The sequence below is a fragment of the Asterias rubens genome, chromosome 16 (genome assembly GCF_902459465.1).
Source record: "Asterias rubens chromosome 16, eAstRub1.3, whole genome shotgun sequence".
Taxonomy (NCBI): Eukaryota; Metazoa; Echinodermata; class Asteroidea; order Forcipulatida; family Asteriidae; genus Asterias; species Asterias rubens.
The window spans coordinates 8,226,770-8,253,919 of NC_047077.1; the positions used below are offsets into that span (position 1 = coordinate 8,226,770).

The 27,150-nt window shown below is 39.7% G+C and overlaps 1 protein-coding gene across 1 annotated transcript; it reads right to left on the reverse strand.

The window, feature by feature from the left end:
* Positions 1-9,362: 9,362 nt before the first annotated feature.
* LOC117300780 (heterogeneous nuclear ribonucleoprotein A3-like) lies at positions 9,363-25,264 on the reverse strand. Its single transcript, XM_033784575.1, has 8 exons — positions 25,177-25,264; positions 19,514-19,774; positions 18,609-18,813; positions 18,210-18,317; positions 15,829-15,891; positions 15,178-15,234; positions 11,594-11,848; positions 9,363-9,441 (listed from the first exon to the last, which is right to left on the reverse strand). Exons 1-7 carry the CDS (start codon positions 25,207-25,209, stop codon positions 11,622-11,624), a joined length of 954 nt encoding a protein of 317 aa, XP_033640466.1. The 5' UTR covers positions 25,210-25,264; the 3' UTR covers positions 9,363-9,441; positions 11,594-11,621.
* Between the last annotated feature and the right edge of the window lie 1,886 nt (positions 25,265-27,150).

Sequence of the window (27,150 nt, forward strand, 5' to 3'; positions counted from 1 at the left end):
GTGCGCGTGCGCGTTATGCTCTGGCTTTATATCGCGCATTCACCTTTTGTCCGATTTTACGCACGTCACTAAATGAAAAGGAAAACAAAGGCTTCCACGCATGCGTACAGTAGCACGTCTGTGATTGATTGACAGATTAAGATCACGTGGGTGAATGCATCGCGCTTTTTGGCGGTAAAAAAGTGTTTTGTTAGTTTTGGGTGTTCGTTTTCCAGCGGGGGAAAAACCTAAACTGGTCTATTTTAAGTTTTGTTGTAAATGCAAATTGTCCCCAGCCAGCTCATTAATTTTTTCGTTTTTACAAAAACAATAATGATTATTCAAAAAGAATAATATTAACCACTAGCTGAAATGAACACATATGGGGAACTACATGTTTTTGCTTGAGTCGTGTGATGTGAGACTCGTAATAGCGGGAGCTTATAAAAGGCCCCCCCCCCCAATAACACGATAATATTTGGGTCAATCCACAAGAGGGCGCTATTGAATCGACTTTTTCAACCTACTTTTTGATGAATGGGGGCGCGGCAGACGAAATTATTGTTGCAGGAGGATAGGCTAGATGGTTCCACATACCATCACCAACTTTATTATACGCCTACCATTGTGCTACCATTTATCCCTAAACCGAGAAAGACAGATTGAAAGAGCTTAAAATAACTAGACCATCACCCTTAATTACTTCATAATAAAAACTTTGCAGAGAATTGTAAAATAATTTCAGGATGGCATAATACATGTTGGCTCCATGGTGTTACCATCATATTGAATAAGAAGGAACCCTCTTACCAATTAATTAACTCATTTCCCATCCATTGTTCAAATCGGAACCTTGTGGGTATTCACCAAAGTGTGTTCTGTCGACACTTATTATATTTGAACCATTTGGACATTATATCTTCCAATTGGACAACATTAACCAAGTTTGGATTAATAAATGAATTTGGAAAAACCATGGAGCAAAAAACTAGACTCCTTTGAAAAACTAACCATGGGAAACATTTAAAACCATTTTGACAAAGTTTTTCCCTGCGTATACGTATGCTTCAAGGACCAACCATGGGACTCACGGAAATCATGGAGGTACTGAAATCATCAGTGAGTTAACAAGGTGATTTGGGAGAACAAAAATAAAGTTTACAAGTTGTTTCAGGGAGTCCTATACCATCAGTGGGATGCCACAAACAAGAAAGGGATTGTGCTTTGGGTCGGTGCTGTCGATCCATGCTACCTCCTTGATTCTACCATCAGTGGGATGCAAACAAGCAAGAGACAGTGCTTTGGGTCGGTGCAGTGATCCATGCCCATCAGAACAATACATGAATGGTTCTAGGGATACACTTTGGGGGTTTTCATCAGAAATTTGCTAAGTTATATTTTATTTTGCTTTCAGCAGCTCTATAACGGCCCAGAGCTTAATAAGCTGCCTCGATGAGACCATTCAACCCCCATGGTCTGAACATCCAAGAAGGAAATGACTATTTTCCCCACTCCTTTTCCTTACTCCTTTCCCCACAATTAGTGATTGAAGCATGAATGGAGGAATATATCTGTGCACAAATAAACCTCCATTCTTGCCTGTCTCAGTCACTAATTAATTACTTGTCTCCTTCTTTCTACCCTTGATATTATCCTTTGTGTTTCCATCTCATTGTGGTCAAACCACTTCCCTACCTACCCCATCCCACTTTTGACTCCCTATTCATTGTTTATTCATTGTTTACCCCTTGCTTTTTTCTGGTGCATGCTTTCTGACTCTCTATTCATGTATTTCCTCTTCACTGCTTATGTTACACTTAGTTACCAGTTCATGTTTGTTGGTTGTTGTGTTGTTCCACATAGTTGACACGTCAGGCTATGAACTATTTTTTAGGTTCCGTGAAATATCACCTTTCATATTGAGATATCTCCCTTAGTACTAGTGATAAAATGGCAATGATGATATTTGAAGAAAGTGGCAATTCCTGAAAGGGTGTTGCAGTCTGGGTTCACCTTAATATTCAAAGCCAAAGTGACCTCCTCCCATGTGTTACAATTCAGGTTTACAGATTCTGTGCATCACAAGAAATACAAAACAGGTTGGGACACAATTTGTATATGCACGGGACACATTTGGTTATTGTAAAAGACCAGTATTCTCACTTGGTGTATCCCAACATTTTCACAAAATTTGATTTGTGAAATTTGGGCTCAATTGTGGTCATATTGAAGTTGCAAGAGAGTAATACAAGAAAAAAACACCCTTTTTGCACAAATCTGTGTGCTTTCAGTAGTGGCCTGGCAGAGGCATCAAGCCTGGTCTTTTCTCTGATTCAAAAATCGAGTGAAACTACCTCTTTTATCAAAAACTATGTTACTTCAGAGGGAGCCATTTCTCACAATATTTTATACTTTACCAACTATAAGTTATTTTATGCCAATATATTTTGCAATTGAGTAATTATTACCAAACATGTCCAGGGATGGATTTCACAAAGAGTTAAGACCAGTCTTATCTCAAGTTAGTCCTCGTCCTTACTTAGGACTAGCCTTAAGTTTTTAATATCTTCTAAGAACAGTCCTAAGTTCTTTGTGAAATCAACCCCAGTGCCTTTAAAGCCTTTACTTCTTTCAAGAAAAGGAGGGTCCAGGTTTTGAAAACCCTGAAATTAGGAGAAAATACTAAGAAATCACACACCGACCTAACATAGACAAAAACCTGCAAAACCATAGAAGAAACTTGGGTCTTTTTGCATTTTAATGACATCACTCAACTAGAACTTACTAAGGAAATGTGTAATACTTACAAAATAGTTCAACAAAAAACTTATTTAGAGAGCTAAAAAAAAAAGACAGTTTGAAAATATATCTATGCATGACTAGTACATAATAATATAACAAAAAAAGTGTATAGTTTACTTGAACCTTTTACATAAGCTCTTTCTTTTATTCTGCTCTATAAGGACAAAATCATTTGGCAAACTGGCAAGAGAAATGATGGAGTTGGAAGAGTAGACTGTTGTACACCTATCCTTTCTTTGATGTCGATGAGTTTGGTTATTTCAAAGTGTTTTGTGAGATTGTAAAGTGTTATTTTATATGGCAATAATACGTGGACAAAATTGGCTGTGCAATAGTTGCAGTATTGGTGATTAATGAAGTCTTTAAAGTGGTTATGATGCACAAAGGTCATATGCAAGTTATTGAGGTCAACATGACGAGACCTATGTCAGCTTAAAACCAAGCTACACATTCGCGAACTGTCCGACAGTTTATGCAAATAAAATACTTCTTGGTAAGCTTTTTAAAAACGGACAAAGCGAAATATATGATGGTGTTGCACAAGACAGTTTAGGCAAACCACCACCACTCAATTGCTTTAAAAGCCACACCATCATAAGGCAATTCTTTTTTTTTTTAAAGGCTGTTATATATAACAAAATATAAGTACAGTTTTATAGTGGTCATTATGTCAAGCAAAATACTTGTTTAAATTCTAATACATCTGTACAATTTAATTACGGGAGCCCCACCTGGAATCCCAACAGCCCTTTGATCAGCTCCATACCGACAGCCACTCAACCCCAACTTGTACTTTAGGCTGTGTCTGAAACAGTAAACTTGGCTACAGCTACGGCTAGATCCACGCGTCAGCCTTCTTCGACACTGGCAGACACGCTGGTCTAGTGTTTCAAACCGTTTCGGACCTGGCCTCAGACTTTTTAACAACCAGAATCAATCCCAACACTGTGTGTGCACAGTTAAAATTACAGTGTGCTCCAACATGAATAATGATTGCCATCAACTTCCATCAGCACACACCAAGTGTAATGCTAGCTGTTGGATTCTGGGTCCAATTTCATAGAGCTGCTTAGCGGCCGATTTTGAGCTTACTGTAAGATTTCCATTTCATAGCGCTGCTAACCGTTATCACACAGGCGTGCTAACCTTCCTATGCCTACTGCACGGAAATGAACGACGTCACAATATAAATCCATGGTGAATACGCAAGATGGCCGCCTAATTTTCTTGCTAACCTGTGAAATACGCTTACACCTTTGCAAATTTTATCTGCTACAGTAAGCCTGAAAATTTGCTTACCGTTTAGCAGCGATATGAAAAAGGTGTTGGTTATACACAATAGGTTTATAATAATCATTGATACCATGTATTCAAACAATCAGTATTAAGTACTGCACTCGACTAATCGCACATTTCACTTCGTCTTTTGGTGAAACGACTTTTAAAAATGCACTTCAAAAAGACAACCTTGAACATGAGTGACTTTGTCTTGAAGAAATAACATTTCTTGGTTTTACTTTCGGATTAAATTGGTTGCATTCAAGAACCCCAAGATACTATGAAAAAAGGCATTCAATACAGTCTGGACCAAATTGCATAAACCTGGTAAGCACAACAAAGTGCTTAGCACCGGAAAATCTAGCTGAGCAGACACAGGTTACCAGCCAAATTACAATGTGGTGTTTATTGTTTACACTGGTTTCCAACTAACTTCATGCTTAGCAGAAACATTTGCCCAGCACCATCTTCTGCTTGAAAACAGCTCCATGAAGTTGGACCCAAGGTCTAGTTTCATAGAGCTGCTTAAGCACAAAATATTGCTGAACAATCTTCTGCTAAGCTAAAAGGAGCAAGATATCAGACAGAAGCCATGTGACCCAGTATTTTGGGTGGTAAATTTACCCTGGTAAGCATAATCTAGTTCTGCTTAGCTACCTTTTTTGCTTAAGCAGCTCTATGAAATTTTGCCCAGGTCTTAGATTGTTTGAATTCATTCACAATAAAATAACAATGCAATAGGCGTCACTTCTCACCAAGATCTTTCCCCCGATTGAGAACCATTAATATCCACATGTGGAGAAGAGGTTTTCAATCGGGTTTAAAATCTACCCAAGTGGGTGACTTTGGAACACTAGGTGGCGGTAGACAGACCGGACACATTTCCATTGTTTCAGTTCCTGGTAGGCATACATATCCAGGAACATAAATGCGCTTCCCTAGCAGATAATTTGTGTAGGTAAAGCAAGCACACATCTTCAGAATAATGGCTGTACCCGGTTCGCCTGACACCCCCTAGCATTCCAAAAGTCGCCCATTCAGGTTACTTTGGGAGACATTAAATGACCCGTTAAGCATTATTCAGGGTTAACAATCCTTTGAGATTGAAAAACCTGGGTTGATATCACCGTGGCAGTGTTTAGCATATAAAGGTGTGGAAGAGTAATTACTAACAAATAAGTATCTTATGGTTGATAATGAGCTGCGTTTATTTAAAATTTAAGATTTTATTTTACGAGACAGTATCGTACTGATTGGCCAGAGGATAGAGAACACTTCCAAGATCTTTACCATGTGCTTGTCATGTACCCTGTATTCAATAATGGTTATGCATATACAGAATCTCCTTACATGAAAATGGGGCCAGACTTTCCTCCTTGGCTTTATTTCAGTGACTTGAATGGAAGGAAATGCAGAACGTTCCATCTGCCATACATGAGAAACAATTAACCAATTTGCAAAAATGAATCACTGAAAGATGGATACACATGTGTCTGCCTTGGTAATAGCCACTTGAACAAAAGTCACATGCGGTGACTGTGCAAGCAGGACTGATACTGTACCAAAGAGTTATATATAAGAACTAGAGGGTGCACTGGTGATGCTGCTTGCACAAACGCGACGGGACCACAAGATGACCAGCGTGCCATTCTGTACGTGCGTTGAATATGAAATACACGTTTGATTTTGTTTTATTGAACGCTCACGCGATGCTGTTTGTTCAAATTACAAAATGGCCGCACAAACACACGCTGTGAGATGGCTGTTTTGTCAACTTAGAAAATGGCCGCCTGCGCACATGCCGGGGCGCGTAATAGGCCAGTGCGCCATCTAGTTCTTATATATAACTCTATGTACTTTACAAAGGCAACAAAGGCCGATACTTCACAAAGGGAACTCAGGCAATTGCCTCGGTTGCCCCATGTCATTGCCTTGGTGCCTCTATAGTTTCCTCATAGAGGTGCCCTTATATACCAAGGAGAAATCACATTGGTGCTGGCTTGGTTAACGTCTAATGTTGTGAATCCAGTTAACAACAAGCATGACCTCAACTCTGCCTCATGCTGACTACAATGTGATGATATTCTATGCTTATAAATACAACTTAATTTGCCAGTCCTTACAAATGAGAAAGTAGCCTGAAAAATGGTAAGATATTCTTGTCAGTATAAGTAGTGAATCATTTCCCCAAAATAGACTTGAAGGAATTCCCTTCAAATAAGGCCTGATGGTTAAATACAATCTCTTTTCAAAAACCAATATCGTTTACAAATTTTACATCGACACAAAACTTGGCAATAATTATGTGATATATTTTAAATCATTCCTGCGTAATGGGAGTTATCCGTGATTATTACTTTCTTTCATCTAATTTAATTTCTTTCAATTACGTGTATACCAAACATTTCATTTTTTTCTTCTTTTGTAATAATTTCTAAGAAAGTACACTGCAATAAAATATAGGGTTAGCAATAACGCATCATTGAGAGAAATAATTTCTTTTGAGTTGGGAGAAAAATTCACTTATCGTTCTAGTTCTTTCGAGTGACGTTTTAGAATCCAGTCACGAAGTGGCCATTTGAGTGGGTTCCTGGCTGTCCCCCCTGACACCCCCATGCCAGTGGAATCAGTTGTAGGGGTTTTGCTCTTTACGCTTTTAGCGTCTACCCCTGAAGGAACGGTTGGCTTGTTGTTTAGCTTGTCCACTAGCTCATTCTCTAAACCATATTTGATATGGAATAGGGATGCTTTAAATATTGAACTAGCCAGCAGTACCCCTTTTGGGTCAACTAAGACTCGTCCTCAAAGATTTTAACTAACATGACTTCAGTTAAAGGAGAACGCTGGTTTAAGCCCAAGACTGTATAGTACCGAAAATCACAGATGGCCACTTTTGACAAAAGGATTCATGGAATTTCAGTTTTTTTTTTGTAGGGATTTCCAAAGTTGTATTTTCACCACTTTTGACCCCAAAATACAAAAGTGAATCTTTGGATAGAAATATTTACAATGGTTTCAGAAAACAAAATACATCTACAGTATACAAGAGCAGCGAGACCAACCAATTGCTCATGATTATTCATGATTTAATCAAAGTATGTCAGCCAATGACAGTGTAGTTTTCATGGGTAATTTACATATTATAATTATAATTGATCAAAAGTTAGAATTCAATATTTAAATTAATCACTGAATTGAATTGGGACACAAGATTTTGCTCACCTTTAATTATTTTCTCTCAGTGATGAGAATATTCTTTTAGAGGAAGGTGTCTTTTTAAGGACGCCATGTGTTTTGAGAATAAAAATAGATACATATTTGTGGACAACATTGAGTGGCTTTTAAAGCCAGGTACTAAAGCCAGGTACTACATGTACATGTATAGCCGCCGTTATCAAACTTTGTTTGGAAGCAGTGTGTTTTGAAAAACCTCATCAAACAAAAATTTCTCGATTGATTTATTTTTCAGGAGGAGTTGTGATTCAAGTAGATCAATGCTGGTCGAAATTTGAACTTACAAAGTATTTGTTTCCAGCTGAATAGACCATGGAAACACAGCCAGCCGTAAAAAAAACGTGTCATCAACTACTCCCTAGCCGACAGAAATGATCAGTCCACCCCGGGCAGACGTTAAAAAAAGCAAAACTCTTTGGCAAATTCAATTAGGAAGGCTTCAAGAATAAAACAATTAAAGAAGAAATATGACTGAAGCATTAAGCACGTTTTCTTTTGAAGAGAGTGTCGAGTGAAACTCAAAATCCGACTGCCTTACAAGCATTGACAGCCGTGAAGCTTTCTTTACAAACAATTACCTGTGATTTGGATTTCCATTATAAATATATGCCATCTCTTGCATAACATGTCTGCTCATACGTCGACTAAAAGTCTCCATTGGATCTCTGGCCGTCCAAAAGTTAACCTCGGAATACTTCAAGTTGCAAACTCAACAGCGACTCTAAGAGTCACCATGTGACTGAATTACTACAATGAGTTGACGGACATACATACACTAATCAAAATAAACGCTTGCAACTTTTCGTCTTTGTCTTTTGTTTGCAACTGGAAGTGTTCAACTACTTAACAATTAGATCATTCAACAACATGGGACTTTTCACTCTCATAGGAATTACCATATCAATGGAAGTTTCCCTGCTGGTAGGTTTTCCCACTTCCAGGACAACTTCCATGGACAAGGTAATTCCCTTATCAATGACAACTTTTCCTTTTTTTAAGTATTAAATTAAGGAAATCCATTCTACATGATCACATTGCCTTACATCTCTCCCGCAAACGGCTATCTACACAGCTTCCCACATTCAACTGGCATGGTATTCTCAACTGGGAAGGTATTCTCAACTGGGAAGGTATTCTCAACTGGGAAGGTTTTCTCAACCGAGAAGGTACCCTCAACCGAGATGGTACTCTCAACCGGGATGGTAATCTCAACTGGGATGGTATTCTCAACTGGGAAGGTATTCTCAACTGGGAAGGTATTCTCAACCGAGAAGGTACCCTCAACCGAGAAGGTAATCTCAACTGGGATGGTACTCTCAACTGGGATGGTACTCTCAACTGGGATGGTACTCTCAACTGGGAAGGTATTCTCAACTGGGAAGGTATTCTCAACTGGGATGGTATTCTCAACTGGGATGGTATTCTCAACTGGGAAGGTATTCTCAACTGGGAAGGTACCCTCAACCGAGAAGGTAATCTCAACTGGGATGGTACTCTCAACTGGGATGGTACTCTCAACTGGGATGGTACTCTCAACTGGGAAGGTATTCTCAACTGGGAAGGTATTCTCAACTGGGATGGTATTCTCAACTGGGATGGTACTCTCAACTGGGAAGGTATTCTCAACTGGGAAGGTATTCTCAACTGGGAAGGTATTCTCAACTGGAACGATATTCTCAACTGGAAGTCGTTCTCAACCAGGGTGTCATTCTCCAACCAGGATGGGTACTCCAGACACTATTCTCAATTGGGATGGTGTCATCAACTGGAGTGATATCCTCAATCTGTCCACCATCTACAGGAAGCTTAATCCATGATATCTTACGAGCAGCTCTGCATCATTTCATGAACAGAGAGCTCAATCGGGTTTACCGTTTTCATACGGGCGTTGCTTCCATACCCTGACACTCCTTTTCTTAGCCCACAACATTCCACTTTGATTGCAGTGTAGATCATTCAGCAGCTCTTGTGGAGCGCACTCTCTCCTCAGCAGTGTGCTGCTATTGTCCTCTCTCGCTCGGGTCTCTGGGTTACAGACATTTCTTTAACATAGTCGGTCTTTGTTTTTATTAAGGGGTTGGTCCATTATTTATTGACTTGTGTCACGCTGCTATTGTACTGTTGGTGTACACGCTCTCCACACATTCTCTGTAGACAAAACAAAATGGATCAATATTCAACTAATATATAATGCTCTTATACATACTTTGCCTCAATTTTTCATTATAGCTGCAAGAGAATAATACAGAAAAAAAAACAGCACAAATTTATGTGCTTTCAGATGCTTAAAAAAAGGCTTTAGGCCTGAAGTCTTTTAAAGGAACACAACGCCTTGGATCGGTCGAGTTGGTCTTTGAGAAGCGTTTATAACCTATTGTTATAAAATGCATATGATTAGAAAGATACTTTAAAAGTAGAATATATTGATCCACACACGTATCACTTAAAATTGCGTGGTTTTCCTTTTACCTCGTCGACTAACAGGGACGGGCATTTATGGGAATCAAATTTTTGACTCCCATAAATGGCCGACCATGTTAGTTCACAAAGTAAAAGGAAAACCGCGCAATTTCGAGGCAAATTTGTGTGGATTATTGTATTCTACTTTTAAGTCATCTTTCTAACCATATGCATTTTATAGCAAATGGTTACAAACGCTTTTCAAAGACCAACTCGACCGATCCAAGGCAACGTGTTCCTTTAATATTTGAGTGAGAAATTTTAATTCAGAGGGAGCCGTTGCTGACAATGTTTTAAACTACCAACAGCTCTCTATTGCTTGTTACCAAGTAAGTTTTGATGCTAACTATTATTTTACGTAATTACCAATAGTGTCCACTGCCTTTAACCACTTCATGTTGGTATCTTAGAGGAACACGTTGCCTTGGATCGGACGAGTTGGTCTTCAAAAAGCGTTTGAAACTGTTTGTCATAAAATGCATATGGTTGGAAAGATGTTTTAAAAGTAGAATATAATGATCCACATAAAAAAATATAAAAAATGCACGGTTTTAATTTTACGTCGCGAACTAACACGTTCGGCCATTTATGGGAGTCAAAAATTTGACTCCCATAAATGGGATTATTTTGTTAAAAAGAAAACCACGCAATTTCGAGGCATGTTTGTGTGGATCATTGTATTCTACTTTTACAACATCTTTCTAACCATAACGATTTTATAAAAAACGGTTACAGAACGCTTTTCAAGGACCAACTCGACTGATCCAGGGCAACGTGTTCCTTTAAAAAATCAATACCATGTCTCTGCAAGGAAATTTCCAGAGCTTTAGGAAGCAATTACTTTTTTCCTTAAGAAGGAAATGATTAATAACTTGTTGTCTTCGCCTTATCCCTTGTCCACAGATGTCCCATATGACTTTATGCCCTTTCCAACGACGAAGCGATTATGACAACGTATCTTGCTCAAAAACACAAGTGTGGCAACCGGGACTTGAACCCACACTCTGCTGATTAGCGAACACCAAAATCTGGTCGTGGACACTTGGTAATTACTCAAAATAATTATTGGCATAAAACCCTTCTTGGTAACGAGTAATGGCTAGAGGTTGGTGGTATGAAACATTGTGAGAAACGGCTCCCTCTGAAGTGACATAGTTTTCGAGAAAGAAGTAATTTTCCACGAATTCGATTTTGAGACCTCAAGTATCTGAAAGCACACAACTTCTTGAGACAAGGGTGTTTTCTTCTTTCATTATAACCTCGCAACTTCGACACCCGATTGAGCTAAAAATTTTCACAGGTTTGTTATTTTATGTACGTTTTGAGAGACACCAAGTGAGAAGACTGGTCTTTGACAATTACCAATAGTGTCCAGTGTCTTTACCATGAGGTCAGAAACATTTATCGAGTACAAGAACCAACCTACATGTAGGCTATAATAGACATTTCAAGCTATTCAACAACAATTTTTCTGATTTTTCCATGAAAGTAAAAAATTGTAAAACGGACTTTAGTACATAGGAAAAATATAATGCCTGTAAATAATGCCATGTTTGTGTAACCTGCCGTCGATTTCACCAAACTCTCCCTAACTTAGGATTCATCTTAGGAATTAGGACGGGTTCAGTTCCGTATCCAAATACGTAGGACAAATTGAACCCATCCCAAGTTAGGACGAGTTACTCATCCTAACGTTTCGTGAAATCGGCTGCAGTATAAATACTACCCCCTCTACAATTTGACTGCACTTGTTCATGTAGCCAATGTAGCCATGTTCATCACTAATTGTATAAATATTCATCTCATGTAAATCGTGAGGGAATAATAAATGGATTCCTACCTGAACAAAGTTACAGGGAAAGCCAGTGCTAGTAATTCTTGTAGTGACCACCACCTCCTCCTCCGTAATGGCCTGCACCTCCGTATCCACCCCCACCACCCCCTCCATTGTAGCCTCCGTATCCGCCGCTTCCCCAGTTACCTCCCCCGAAGCCACCCGCGCCGTAATTACCACCATTGTAGCCCCCACCTCCACTTCCATAGCCGTAACCACCACCAAACCCTGACCTCCCTCCATAGTTGCCTCCACTGTAACCTGCACAAAACAAACAAACAAACAAACAAACAAACATAAAGATCACACAGCTGCCTGCCAACATTTTTATCTTCAAGTACGCCCTAATCCTCCAATCAGATTGGCAGAACGGAGTGGTAATGTAAACCTTTATAACACCCCTTACAAAAATTCTGCCTTTTCATTGGTTTAGAGCGCGTCACAAGATATGTCTTAGTTTTACTAGACGATGGCCAAGTGATAGTGCATTGGTTTGCCGTGCGCTAGTCCGAAGACTATAACACAGCGTGCAGTACCCAGACATCCGTTGCATGTATGAGAATGATAAATTAATAGTCTGTAACCATTTCGGATTACATGACACTACATGCAGCACAGTAAAAGTTTCTCGCAATCTGTGTTTGCGTCATCTGTGGATTCACGGTAGCATTTAGGTCTGTAACTTTAATTGTACAGTATTTAGAAATGTTTAGGGTGCTATAAAACGAATATTGACTGCTTTTACTCGTGCAATGGTTAAAACTATGACTCCCTCGGTGATCCCCGGAGCTTTCTATTTTCCCTCGGCTTCGCCTCGGGAAAATAGAATTCGCCTCAGGAAAATAGAACGCTCCGTGATCGCCTCAGGAGTCATAGTTTTAACCATAGCACTCGAAGCAGTCACTATTTGTAATGCACGGCTAATATCACTACCTGCATCTTGTGTGTTCTATGTCACGTGCCAAGTTTGCTTGAAGATAAATACGTTATCACACGCGCGCTCGTGGAAATACGGAAAAATATAGCGCGTCTGCGTCCCATATCCTCGGCCGAGTTGGATATGGGACGCAGAAGTGCTATATTTTTCCATATTTCCACGAGCGCGCGTGTGATAACGTATCCTCGGCCGAGTTGGATATGGGACGCAGAAGTGCTATATTTTTCTATATTCCACTCGTGCTTGTGTGATAACTTTTAGTATCTTGCAGTGAAAAAGATTTTTTTATAAGAGCAAGTGTGTACAATAGACCTTTCTATCACAAAATCACAGCTGAGGTTGAAAAGCCATCAATGCAAAACAAAAAACAGATGGCCCAGAATGGTAACACTGTCACACAACTATTCAAAAATAGCATTGAATTTGTTTGGAACAAAGCAACTAATCTTGGGAGGTATTTTATTTAAATGAAAGTTTGCAGACAATTTTGATTTTTGTCATATTATCTTAACACAAGATAGAACGTTTTGCTAACATCTGGCCATCCATGCCAACCAGCGGGGTTGTTTATCAACAATAGAAAGGTCTATGGCCTCATAAGAACAGGCATGCAACTGCCCATTGAAAAAAAAAGAGGAAAATTTTCAAAGGCACAGCGCAAGTGCAGAGCGAGGCAGCCGAAACGCCACAGGACATGATACCCACAATGGTACCCTAGAAAATGTTGAGGTTTGTTATGCTCTTAGGTGCATTGTTAGCATGTACTAGGCTTATTTTACATGATTGTAGTTGTACACTGTTGTTGCCAGGCATATATTAGGCTAAAAAAAACAGAATTCCGCGGAAGAGTTGCATGCCTGTAAGAAAGTGCCAAACTAGGTCACCTGGTAGGTTAGTCAATAGGTACACTTCAGAAGAAAGTAAAGTTGGATTTCACAAATAGTTAGAACAAGTCCCAGGAGAAAATAAAAATTAAGGCTAGTCCTAAGTTAGGATGTTGAACTCATCCTATCTCGTAACGTCCGTCGATATATCGAAAATACCCAAAAACTCGAAATTTTTTTGACATCGAAATCGCCGATGTCACTTTTATAATCATATCGTAATATCGGATTTTCGATATATATCGAAAATTTCGATGCTTTGAAAATTTCGATGTTCCTAAATGATATCGAAAATACCAAAAGAGTGTCCGATTATTTAAAAGAAATCTGTGTTTGAGTATTAGAAAAGCCCTCGTCGTTATAAAGTTTCATCATTTTGAGTTGCCCTATTAAATAAAATACGTTTTACAACCAAGTATGTCTGCATGTTCTTTGTGTTTTCGCCATCAGCCGCCGGCCCGCCGCAGAAGTTCACGACCCCGCGGCGAGCGCACGGTAAAACCTCAAAAGAAACCGCCGCTGCTGCCCTAGCCTATCGGCTGTTTAAGATGCAACTTCCCATTGTGCATGTGATCAAAATCAATGCGTCTTCATCACAGCATTATTGACTTTGCAAAAATACCCCGCAAAAACTTCCCCGAATCAACAAGACAAAACAAAACAAGGAAGAAAACAATCTTACGTTATACAGTAAAATAATCTTTCTATCAATCCAAGGTATCGTAATGGCGTCATTTTGGTCAAATAAAGCCTACACGTTGTGTTGTTTTCGGTAAACAAGCTAACATTTCCGAGGAACTATATGCTTCGCAGACCACGCTGTCGGCGGCTATTGCGTGCGTACCAGCGAAGACTATGCTGTTGTACGGTTTAAGCGTGCACACCAGCGTGTATGGTTATTGCAATTCGGGGGGAAAACCTGTTTGCCCAAGCATGCGCAGACACATGTAGTCTTTGGTCAAGGCGGTATCGCGTGATGCACTGCGTTATTTCGACAATAGAGGGCGTTCTAGCATTCAATGTTTCTTGCCTTTGTTATAGAATGCAAAGTCAAAAGACTACGAGCCTTTATTAAAGACTATGTGACTGCATGCTGCATGCGTTGTATATTGTGATCGCCGAGTGCTGACTGAGTGGTAGGTCTGTGTTTTGCGGGACTTTCTAGTGATTTTTTTTCGATGATTATCTCAACCATTTTCAACCGTAAAGGTAGTCCGCGCGCCCGTCGGACAACTTAATTGACACTTCTACGTCAATGCATCGGCAACTGACACAAAGGCTCTGTGTCATTTTGAGACGGCCAATCATGGCCAATCACGAATCGAGAATTGTGGCGAGCGTTCACCAATTGGCCAAGCCAGCGGTAGCGGTGATCATACTTTGTTGTAAAACCAGAAATAATCGGGGCGGGACTACGCAATCTGAAATTGTTTGGACTACAAACAAGTTCGGGGGATCAGACAAAAACAGGTTGAAATGTAACCCTATTAAACTGTCAGTCTATGGTATATATTTCTACCTCCATGAGTATACCAAGTGCTGTTTTTAGGCTTCCATCTTGCGCGAGTATACTCGATATTAAATTTTCGATATATCGGTTATGGGAAAAAACCGACATCGACGGACGTTACTATCTCGGAGAAAGATGCAGATTTTAATAAATTGCTGCTTGCTTTTTGCAACAAAATGAACCAGTTTCTAGGGTTTAAAAAAGAGAAATAACATCCCTCCATATCAAACTATCCCCTGTCCCCAGTTGTTCCACCTACCTCTACTTGAGTTATTTCCTCCTCCATATGAGTCATTGTACCCCGTGAAGCCATACCCTAAGGTCAAACAAATCAAAGTTGGACTTTAAAACTTTCGACAAATATCACTGCTCAAGTTTATAAAAATTGTGGCATGCACATTTCTGTGCTTACTTTACCCGGCGTGGAAATATTCTTGATACTCCCGATGCCTGTGAACTTTTCTTGTGGGGACTTTCAACAAAATGAATCATGTTAGATATGGAGCCATCATAGACCTTATGCAAATGACATCATTTCAGTAGGGCGCCCTCACCTAGAGGTCAAAAGGAGGTTGTTCATTGGCCAATACTGTGCGCCGCGCATACAAATCCGTGCGTCTCGATTGTTTCGTCACCGTTTTTCCTCTAAGATGGCAGCTGGATGACGTCAATGCATAAGGTCTGAAGTGCAATCTAGGGACAATCTGTGCTGGGCAGCACAGTTTATTTTGCTCAGAGTGCTGGGCGAAAATAGTTAGTTCTGAGCAGCTTTGCTCAGAGTGCTGGGCGAAATTATTTAGTTTTGGGCAGATTTGCTCAGAGTGCTGTGGGAGATTCGTTAGTTCTGGGCAGGCCCACCCGGCACCGCCCATCACAGCTACAGACACTGACTGGTATTAAATAAACTTACCTCCATATCCATCGTATCCACCATAGTTCCCCCCTGCTCTTCCCTGGTTCCGCCCAGAATATCCTGTAAGAACAACAAAGTAGTCCGATTAGTATACACATAATGAATGTTTATGAGTGCAATGGTGCGAATATGTTCATGAGTTGAAAGATGGAATGTTCTATTCAACGAGGCGGAGCCGAGTTGAATGGAACATTCCAGCTTTCAACGAATGAACATATTCGCACCATTGCACGAATGAAAAACATTCATTATTTGTTTATATAACATCCAAGTAGATCTTTGTCATTTTGATTGAAAGATACAACTTTCAAAACAAACAATTTCAACTGTAGAAGCTGAATGCTAGTAATTTTACTATGCCTTCTTGCAGTAACACCTGCTGCGTTACCAAAGACACGCGCACGCAGTGATGTTTTTACTCAGCTTTTTCGTTCCATCCGAAAAGTACCATTGCACGCTGCCAGCGTGCAATGGTACTTTTCGGATGGAACGAAAAAGCACGGTGAGTGACTCAGCGTGCAATGGTACTTTTATTTGCTATCACGTGACGGACAATCCTCCAATCAAATGGCAAGGATCTGCTTGGGTGTTATATAATCCAAGTTAATTTCTTTCTAGTGCACTATGATCTTGATGGAATAGCGCCTTATAAATTTTAATTGTTATGTTATGTAGGACCCAATTCCATAGAGCTGCTTAGGAAGAAAAATATTCCTTAACAATTTTCTGCTTAGCAGAAATAAGCAGGATAACAGTCACAAATGGTGCTTTGTGAAATGGTATTTTGGCGGGTAACCCTATTCTGGTAAGCATAATTCCATGATAAGAGCACCAAACTCAAGTTCTGGTGTTTTTGTCCACCAAAGTGTTGGTTGTGACACTTGTGTTCCTGAGCAAGAAACTTAACTAACTTAGTAGCTTAGTAGCACATATTTTTTGCACATGCTGTATACTCCCCAGGGAGCCGAGATGGTTTAAGGAATGATAAAAATTGCCCAGTGACCAGGGTTGGATTTCTCGAGCTAGGGTTAGGACTAGCCTTAAATTTTTAATATTGACTAGGAATAGTCCTAACTCTTTGTTAAATCGACCCAAGGGGTAGTATTGTTGGAAGCGCTTTGAAACACCCTTCAGGTGTATAAATCAGGCATGCAACTGCCCGATGAAAAAAAAAGAGGAAACTTTTCGAGACCCACAATGGTACCCTAAAAAGTGTTGAGGTTTTTTATGCTCTTAGGATCAATCTTAGCATGTATGACAAAGACAAAGTGAAGTGTTTTATACAACTAAAATAACATGGAAAAACACCTTGCCTATGTATGCACCGTAATTCTAAGGTGGCAAAGCATCGGGAGTTGATTAAGTTGAGGAAAACTAACTATTGTTTCCCAGGTAATTATGAAATTTGCATAAAATTATTATTCCCCCCCCCCAAAAAAAAAGAAAAAAATCAGATTTTTTTTTTTTTTTTTGGGGGGAGGGGGAATAATAATTTTATGCAAATTTCATAACTACCTGGGAAACAATAGTTAGTTTTCCTCAACTTAATCAACTGCCGATGCTTTGCCGCCTTACAATGTTCGGTGAGAGCCACTTGTTCCCGCTTGCCGTCTTGCACATCACACAATATGCCATTCCTGGCTTGTCCACTTTCCGGACGGTTTCGGCGAGCAGTTTACCGTCGACATCTTTTTTTTCCAACCAGAACCACTTCCAGGTATTTTTTACTCCTTTATCAATGGCTTTAATTTGGCCAGGTACCACTCGGTCCCGCTCTAAAAAATCATTTCTTTTGGATGTCATTTTGACGGACGTTTGAAGATACGACTGTACACACATAGCACACAGTATACATGTACATTTAGCAACTAACTCACACACATACATGTACATGTACAACACGTGTATACTATACTATTGCAAAACAGCGGGACCAGACGAAGACACGACCTTAGACTCATTTCAAGGCTGTATAATAACTTTGTTTAGCACACAACTCGCCTGCGCCACGGGTGCGTTCCACTGTTCCAGATTTTTCGACCGTACACACGGCTATTAGTGACCACACGCAGTGTGTAAACGTACGCTTTGCTTGCTGTGGGCTTTAGATTGACCCTGCAGTAGAATGGATTGCGTGCCGCGGCAGAGGCCAGACCATGCGTTACAATGTATTGTTGAATTTATCTTTAGATCGCGCTAACCGCGGAATGTATTTTGGATATTTTTTTAGCGCTAATCATTTGTCTTATGATCGCGCTAACCGCGGAATGTATTTTTTTGCGCTAATAATTTTTTTGAAAACGCGGAATTCCGCGTTTCCGCGGAAGAGTTGCATGCCTGATAAATTGCGATATAAAAACTGATTTTTATTATCTTACCTCCTTTTCCTTGTCCTCCTCTCCCATACCAGTTTTCGTCCTTGTTACTTCTGTCTTCTGCCTTCATACAATAAATCGTTCTGCCCTCAATTGGATGTTTTTCCATAACTGATGAGAAAGAAAAAGGTTTTGTTTTGTTAAATCTCTGCCACTTGTAGTTTATAAGATTTAATCTCATGGCACACGCAGGCCTGGAATTTCATCTTTGAGAGGGCAAGGTCATTTCCATTCTTAAAAGGGCACCTCAATTGGACAATCTTTAAGTCTTTGGGAATTTTTAGAAGGGGCACCAAAGGCTTTTAGGGGGTTTGTTTAAGCGCTTTGTTGGGTATTTTAGTGGAATTTTTTTCATGGGGGGGGGGGGGTGTGTGTGGCTCCATGAATGAGGCAAGCACTCACTTGCAATCTTGTCAACGGCGTGAGTGTCTTCGAGTTCAACAAAGCCGAATCCCTTGCTCTTGTTGTCTGCAGCTCTGTCTTTGATGACCTTTACTGATTTGACCGTGGCAAATTTGCTGAAATATTCTCGCAGCTGGTCCTCTGTGATTACTGTGCCCAGGTTTTTGACGAAGAGTTGGTTTGTTGGATCCGGAGGGATGTTTGACTGTGAAGGACGAAAAGAACAAAATTAGCGCTGTATTGCCATCAACATGATTTAAAAATTCACTTTCAAGTACAAAACCAATGGGGAAGTTGAATAAAAAACAATAGGAGTAGGCCTGGCATTTCATCTTTGAGAGGGCCAGGCCATTTTCATGTCTTTGGGAAACTGCAGATGGGGGCACAAAGGCTGGGACCAGGGCAACAGAGGCAAAATTTCATGTCCTGCTAACAATGGAATGTTACACCACAAACATAAACAAATTGAAAACTCTTTGGTTGCTAAGCTTTCAGAGCAAGATCCACCTATTTGTAATCGTTTGGTTATTTATTTCCTATCTAAATGGATAAAACTAACATGTGAAACTTCCATTTTGAAAGGGTGGTAGGTAGTGTTTTTGAAATATTGCGGACAAGTTGAGGCGGTAATGTCCACACAGGAAGATCCGTAATTTATAAACAAAATCTGAGAAACTTTTCATGAGGATCTGATGCTCAGATTGAAAATGCTTTTAAATCACTCTCTTTGAAACCACATTCATTTGTTTCTCAAAATAAAGCACATAATTAACAGTTGCAGTGCTCCTAACAAAAGTTAGTTTCTGTAGTCGAATTTGTTTTGAGTAATAATGAAAGGTATGTACAAGATACCCTCCCTTTAACGCAAATATTTCAGCTTTTTCTAGCCGGATTTTAAGACTTACATCTTTTGGAATAGCTCTCTTAACCTCCACTTTCTTGCTGTTGATTTCATGGGGTCCACCCTCGTTCTCATGAATGGCCAAGTCTGTCTCTTCTATGGTTGCCATAGTAACAAAGCCAAAGCCTTTTGATTCTTTGTTGGAGTTGCAGATGACGACGCAGTCCTTGACGGTGCCGAATTCTTGGAAGTGTTCCATTAAATCCTTGACAGTAGTAGCTCGGTTGAGACCTCCGAGAAAGATCTTCCGGAGATTCTCAGGCTCCTGGAGAAAAGAATGACAAAAGCATTTACAATGTATGATAGTTAGGTGTGGAACGTATTTACCTAAAATAACACCAGTGAAATCAGATTTTGAATTGTCCGAAACATTTACCAAAGTAGATTTGGACTTGGATATTCTCAATGCTCTTACTACTTTTAAAGCCAAATGAGAAGGGAGAAGATAGGAAATTTCAGTTTTAGATGTGGGAAGGAAAAAAAACATAGAATATTTCAGGGAAACCCACGCAGTCTAGAAGGGACTGAAAACCCAATCCACATAGTACCCCCAGAGGAATTCGAACCAGGGTCCTAGAGATGGAAGGCGAGGCACGATACCACTACACCAACCTAACTGCCATCAGACAGTGGGTGCTTTATATACTTCCCCGGGTCAACCCCGATCTGCCCCCAGTACGATCGAATAGCATTCCAGGGACTCACCTCGGTCAGTCCCAAGTACCCTGATTGTGGAACTGGTCACTTGGGGTAAATGATCGTTCAATTAGCTCTTGTCAGGGGTTCACCCGATGAGCACCAAGGGGTCGATCCAGGGAAGCTAATGGAACGCACCCACTAACAAATATTAACATTCATTAGAGACCTTTCTTTTTCGGCTTACCTATTGATATTATTTCCCTTTAGTTGTTTTGTGACCATGGTGAGCATTTTTTGAGCACTTCAAAATACTATTGCATCTGTGGCAAACAATATCATTTTGCCGCTTGGTTATTTAAAAATAGTCACAAGTTCAATTTTCTCAAAATTAAAAATTGTGTTTTATATACATAAATAATTTCATGTAAATTGTTGGAAAGATTCCCAGCCCTGATACTTCTTGATTAAATTGCCGTCGTTGCCCCTACCGATTGCCGCAATGCCCTTCAAAAACCCGTGATTGCCGTGCCCTTTTCTCATCATTGCCGCCGTGCCCTTCCTCCCGAAAACAAATTATATTCAACGTTGTCAAAGTTCGAAAATAAGCCAAAAAGTCCCGATGTCTGTGTAAATTTCACGCAATGAAATAGACCCCAATTTCACGCACGTAAGGCACAACAGCAGATTTCAGGCCCGTTAGTCGTTGTTCTTTGCGTGCGACAAAAAATACTCAAACATCGAACGCTAGAGGGCGTTTCGGAACAAAGCGATAGCATGAGATTAAACGCCCTCTAGTGGTAAAATTACGCAAACCAACGCTAAACGCCTTGAGACAAAGACTCGACGTGTCTGTGCATGCTGGGATAGTGGTTTTACCCATGCTTGGTACATGTGATGTACCATCATGTACAGCAAAGTCGTCGCGCACCGCATGCATTTATTCTGTCAACATCGTGTCAAAATGGAGCAGTTACGTGGGAATTTTAGCGTCTCTACGAAAAACTACACAACGTGCATGACCAATAGTAGGATTACGTATGAACTCAAATTATTTATTGTGTATTGTAAGTAGTTGTTCTTGATTTTGTTGAATTAGATGAATGCTTTCTTTTTATATTGGGTAACAGTTAGAAAATGGAAAAATTGGAAGAACTATTTTTTACAGGCAACTCAGAGTTTTTTTCTTCAAACTGCCGTCGTGCCCTTCGCAACTTTTTATGATTGCCGTGATGCCCTTCCAATTTTTTGAAAATTGCCTTGGTGCCCTAAATTTTTACAAAAAGTCAAGGCAAAACTGCCGCGCCCCTTAAAAGCCGAAGTATCAGGGCTGGATTCCACATATGGCGCCTCCATTTATTCAATGTAACCCTGCACGATATCGACAATTTTGACTGGTGATATATCGTCAGGTAAATATCGCCGATATGACAATATGTCGTGAAGATTTTTTAAAATTAAAAGTACCCTTCAGAAAGGGACAACAATGGCTCAATCGCACCCTAAAAACAGTTTTACCGCAAGGATGAAGACAAACAAAACATGACTATTGAATGTAAATAATAAAAACTAAAAAGATTTTAAAAATTGACTGCGTAAACTAAATAAATTTTATACAAACCCCCGTGATGAAAATCCATGAATTAGCATCCATATTCCATGAAACAGAACACGTTTTTGGTTTTAAATCAATCACTGGCACTGAAGCAATTTAATCATATTTGTACCTCAATCGATTAGAGTGTTGCGATCTCTAAAAATCTGGTGCCGCTATTTTTATTCCAATGCGTTCACAATCATCACTATACACGCGCATGGATATTCACAGTCCATTCGCTTGTGTTGGTCAACTCGCCGTCAACACGACCAATGCTATTTTTATATAAAATAGCTGTATGGCCAAAACAGTTCCAAATAATAATAATAATAATAATAATAATAATAAGACTTGTAATGCGCACATATCCACCCTGCTGGGTGTTCAAGGCGCAGTAAAACCAAAACAAAAACAAAAACAAAACACAAAGAAAAACAGACACAACAAAATTAGTCATTGAAAACCTGTGACATAAGATAAGTTTTGAGAAGAGACTTGAATTTTGCGGTACAAACACAAGATCGAAGATTAAGTGGTAGAGAGTTCCAGATGCGTGGCGCGGCTGAAGAAAAAGACCTGTCACCCCATGAGTGTCGAGACTTGGGTTCAATGAGGAGAAGCATGGAACTTGATCGAAGATTCCTTGATGGAGTGTAAACTTGAAGCAGTTCAGAAATATAGTGGGGAGCCTTGCCATTTAGAGCTTTGTGGACAATGAGCATCAGCTTGAAGATGATTCGTTGAGAGATAGGGAGCCAGTGTAGTTGTTTCAGAATGGGGGTGATAGAACAGGATTTTCTAGACAGTGTCACAATGCGGGCAGCAGTATTTTGGAGCCGTTGAAGTCGGGAAATCTGGTTGTTAGGTAGACTGTATAGAAGAGCATTGCCGTTGTCAAGACCAGAAGTAACAAATGCGTGAATGACCTTTTCAGTGGCACTTTTATCCAAGTACTTGCGAATCTTACCTATATTCCTGATGTGATATGATGATAAACGAACAATATTGTTGATGTGTGGCTGAAGTGTCATCGATGAATCAAAAATAACCCCCAAGTTCCGAGCTTTTAGCGAGGGAGCTATCCGAGCATCACCGATGGAGATGTATGGCACTGAAACCTTGGTTAACTGTTGACGTGACCCAAATAAAAGGAACTCTGTCTTATCATCATTTAACTTCAGGAAAGCGCCCTCTGTTGTCCATGATGTACAATACAAGCTATGTGAAGAAGCAAGATGGCGGCCGACGGCTTTGTTCACGATAAAAAAAACCTTGTTTTATTACCGAAATGTAACAAAAACTAGTAAAAATTCTCTTTTGGCTAATGCTTTACAGTTCTATGACTCTTTTGTTGATTTTTTAATATATTATGGAGGTTTTGATGATGAGTTGAAGGCACCAAGCGAGTTGACATTGAGTTGACGGCAAGTAGTTGGACCCGTATTTTCAGTGCGTCCGACATGGTCTTGTCTTGTCTTTACTGCACAAACCGCCGCCACTGGGCTATAAACGTGCAGACCCTCATGCATGCATTTCCTGAAGACAACGTGGTGATTTCTGGTCAACGGAATTTTCCCTACAGCTTCGCACCCACGTGTGGGCACAGAAACACTCGGTTCATTCATCCCCTAATAATAACTTATAAGAATAACTGTGGGATCGAGGTGATTCCCTGGTGATTTCTGGCAAAGGGAAATTCCCCTACAGCTTTGCACCCACGCTTGGCCACGGCAGCACTCAGTTCATGCATCCCCTAATAATAAAGTACCAGAATAACCGTGGGATCGAGGTGATGGATACTGCTCCGGATATTCACACAGCACATAAACGGTTCAATAACGTTTGTCATGCTTCAGCGCTTCAAAGAGAGACCACCATGGCCAGATATGAGGACGTTTACAAGGCATATGCATTGAGCCACAACTTTATTCAAAGTCGTAAAAGACAGCATCAGCCCTAACAAATCTTATTTACCTGTGAGATTGTAAGAAGTCCGTGGGAAAATACTCGATATTTTGAAAGATATCGTCTATGAAAAAAAATATCGTTTTGAGACGATATTTTGATAAATTCAAAACCAACATCGATATTGGCGATACTGTTTTCAATATCGTATCGTGACGATATTATCGTCATATCGTCCAGGCTTAATTCAATGGATAGGCAACTTTTTTGAAATATGACCTCAAAATGTCAGGTTAGTTTTAATTTTGCAGTGGTCATTTTAAACTGTCCGTTTACAATGCCCACTGTTCGTTCACTCATATAGTGCGCACGCACTGCCTTGTTTCACCCCTTTCAGAGTGGTTTAGTCCAACTTGGCCGCTGCTCGGCAGTTCGTCATCCAATAGGCTGACCTACGGTTCAGCGTTTGGTAAAAAAAAAAAACGTTGAACATATCCTGGAAGTCAAAAACCGTGCGATGTGACAGGTTCAAAAAATTACTCTGGGAAGTTTGTGACTGTTTCGCTCCGGGATCTGGCAAGTTTTGTCCTTTTTCTTCAAAATATTTTCTCAATGATCTGTTAAGTGTTATGATTGAAAGGATTCATTAGACATTGAGGATTAAACTTGTGTTCCTAGAACGGAGTAACTATAGAATACAGACAGGGCGACAGTCAACACTCGGCGACAGCCCTAACCCTAACCCTAATGCAATGGCCTAACCCTAACCCTAACCTATAACCCTGGAGTGGCCCTGTATTCTATAATATAATTGTACCGGTTGTGTTATCGCAACTAGTCTTGAATGTCTTGTGTAGTGACTAGTGTACATTATTATAAAAAAGTTTCCGTATGGCGCAACTTCTTTTTCATTCGATATGAAATAATTAATAATAGGATCTAATTTTCATCGTTTTTGATGCATAATTGTAAGTTTTGTAAATAAAAATAGGAACAAAATATAATTTGAATTTTTATTTTTAAATTAAATTTTCCAAGTCAACAGAACAAATAAGTCGAGCAAACCATTCAATGCACTCTCTCTGCACTGGCTCTGAGTCTGATTACTGCACTGGGCATGGGCTTGATCAATTTAGCCTGGTCAATTTAGAGGGACAAATTGTTCTTCACTGAAGGCACTTAAGTAGTGATGACTGCTCTGTGCATCTGCAGGCTTAAGGCCCACGCACCGGCCATGTTGTTCTGCTGATCGAGAACGCATACTACACTGTCCATTGGTTTACTACACACATTACGCCGCCATTCATTAACACACACATGTGATAGGGAACGGTGCACATGGCACGCATTGCATTGTTTTGCACGGACGGGAAACAAATCTCACCACTCATTTTATTATCCGAAAAATACACACAAATTATTCAAAAAAATACAAACATAATCAGACCTCAAGTGGAGCATATTTGTACGCCTACCACTCTAAAATAGTCCTTCCTATGCAGAAATTATTGAAATAAATCAGAACTTACAGTGACATCGCTAGTGCTGGTTTGGCTTGCCATGTTGCCGATTCTTGATGATTCACTGGTGCCCGATAGGACACTTATGTGTTAAACACATGCTCTTTTTGTGTGAATGCCGACTACCAGTGTATGGTTAAAGAAAGCATGGCCGACGCACACACACTACACAAGAATAGTGTTTTCCATATTCTTTGCAAAATTGGCTTTGTTTGATCATTGGCTATTTTTGTGATCATGTGATAAGGACAAGGGAGGCGTGGTCTAATGCAACCATTGCTGTTCTTTTTCCCTGGGGTGAACCGTAGATCTTTTGTGAAATAATTCTCCAACGAATAATTATTTTCGGGTAACAAAAATAACAGTCGCTAATTGTTTACGCAGTTCGGATATTTGCGTTTAATTATTCAAAGCAATCTTCCTAGTATTTTCCTCTCACCATCAAACTCCAAGATAGTTTTGAAGCTATACATCGTCATCATTAGCAGCATATCCTGTCAACTTCTGATCTAGTCTTAATTCAAGTTTGGAAGGGGAAGTACATTGAATGTACCTTTTGTTTAGAAGTAAATATGTGTGGCCCTCAGCCTTGAATCGAGGCTATAACCTGAATTGATCCCAATTACCCTGCCTGCATCCCTCTACCATTCGAGAAGGCCCCCGTTTTCAAGACGCCCCACCACAAACAAAACTTTTCAGCGGGCTGAAAGTGCCCCTATTGGAACCAAATTGGATGTCGCTTTTTGGCATTGTTGACTTTCAAAAGAGGGTAAGAAAATGGGAAAAATTAATGATGAAAAACAAGGAAATTCAGAGAAAAATTCTGACCCAAATTATGTTAATTTTTTGACCATTAGGCCTAGGCCTAACCTGATCATTTTCGCTTAGCAGCAAACTGTTAAGCAATATTGTTTGTGTAGCCCTATTTACTTGGCCTCATGTGAACTTTCAATGGATTTGCATTTGTTGCCCACTCATTCTTACAAGATTCACCAAAAGAACAGCTTTTGATAGCACTGTTCAATAGAAACCTGCTAAGTAAAGCTTAGTAAGCAGAAAATAACAGCTTTTGGCTTATAACATTGGTCCTGGTCCTAAAGTTGACAAAAAAGGTACTAAAAAGCAAAAAGAAATTGGCACACTGTGTAGAGCCACCCATGCAGGCACAATAGTATGCAGTTTGTGACTGGTTGCCTGTAATGGCAATCAAGCCTCGGCAGATGACGAATTTTCCCCACAACAAAAATCCGGAAGAAAAGGGGAAACATTTAAGTGAGCATATGAAGAACATAATAAAAATGAATAAATAAGATAGAATTGAAAGTGTGACTTGAGACGAAGACTTGTGAATTATTAATGTTTCTCTCTGGTTTATTATGTATGGTCCTACAATCAATTTTGAACAGGGGAAATAAAAAAAAAAATAAATGTTATGCTTATTAACAAAACACAAAGTTAAAACAGTAAACACATTAGTCTGGTTTGATTTTTTTAATAACAGATCCACCACTTAAAACTATCCATAATAAAATATTTATAAAAACTACAGTACGTAATATCAAGAGAAGGGTTTCTTTGTCAATTTTATAGCAAAAGTATCAATGATAGTTCCTTGATTTAATTTAATATAAAGTGACTAAAAAAGTAACTGTCTGAAGGTGTGTTACATAACATTGCCTTATTTGAAGTGTGCATAAAATACCATCAAGTTTTTGACAAACCTCAACATGCAACAACCATCTTGAAAAGCAATTTTTTGTTATTACCAAATTGAGTCTGGTTCCTTTCTGTATAATGAATAAAAAGCATTCATTAACGTTGTTGAATACAGGGAACATGACCAAAATGGCGGCAGCATGGTAATGGTCTATCGTAAAGACTTCTTTCACTGACGCAACTTGAGGTTATAATCTGCAAAATGGCAAATTAGATGCAACTATGATTGGCGCACATGATTGTTTGAAAACAAATCATGCCCCCAGT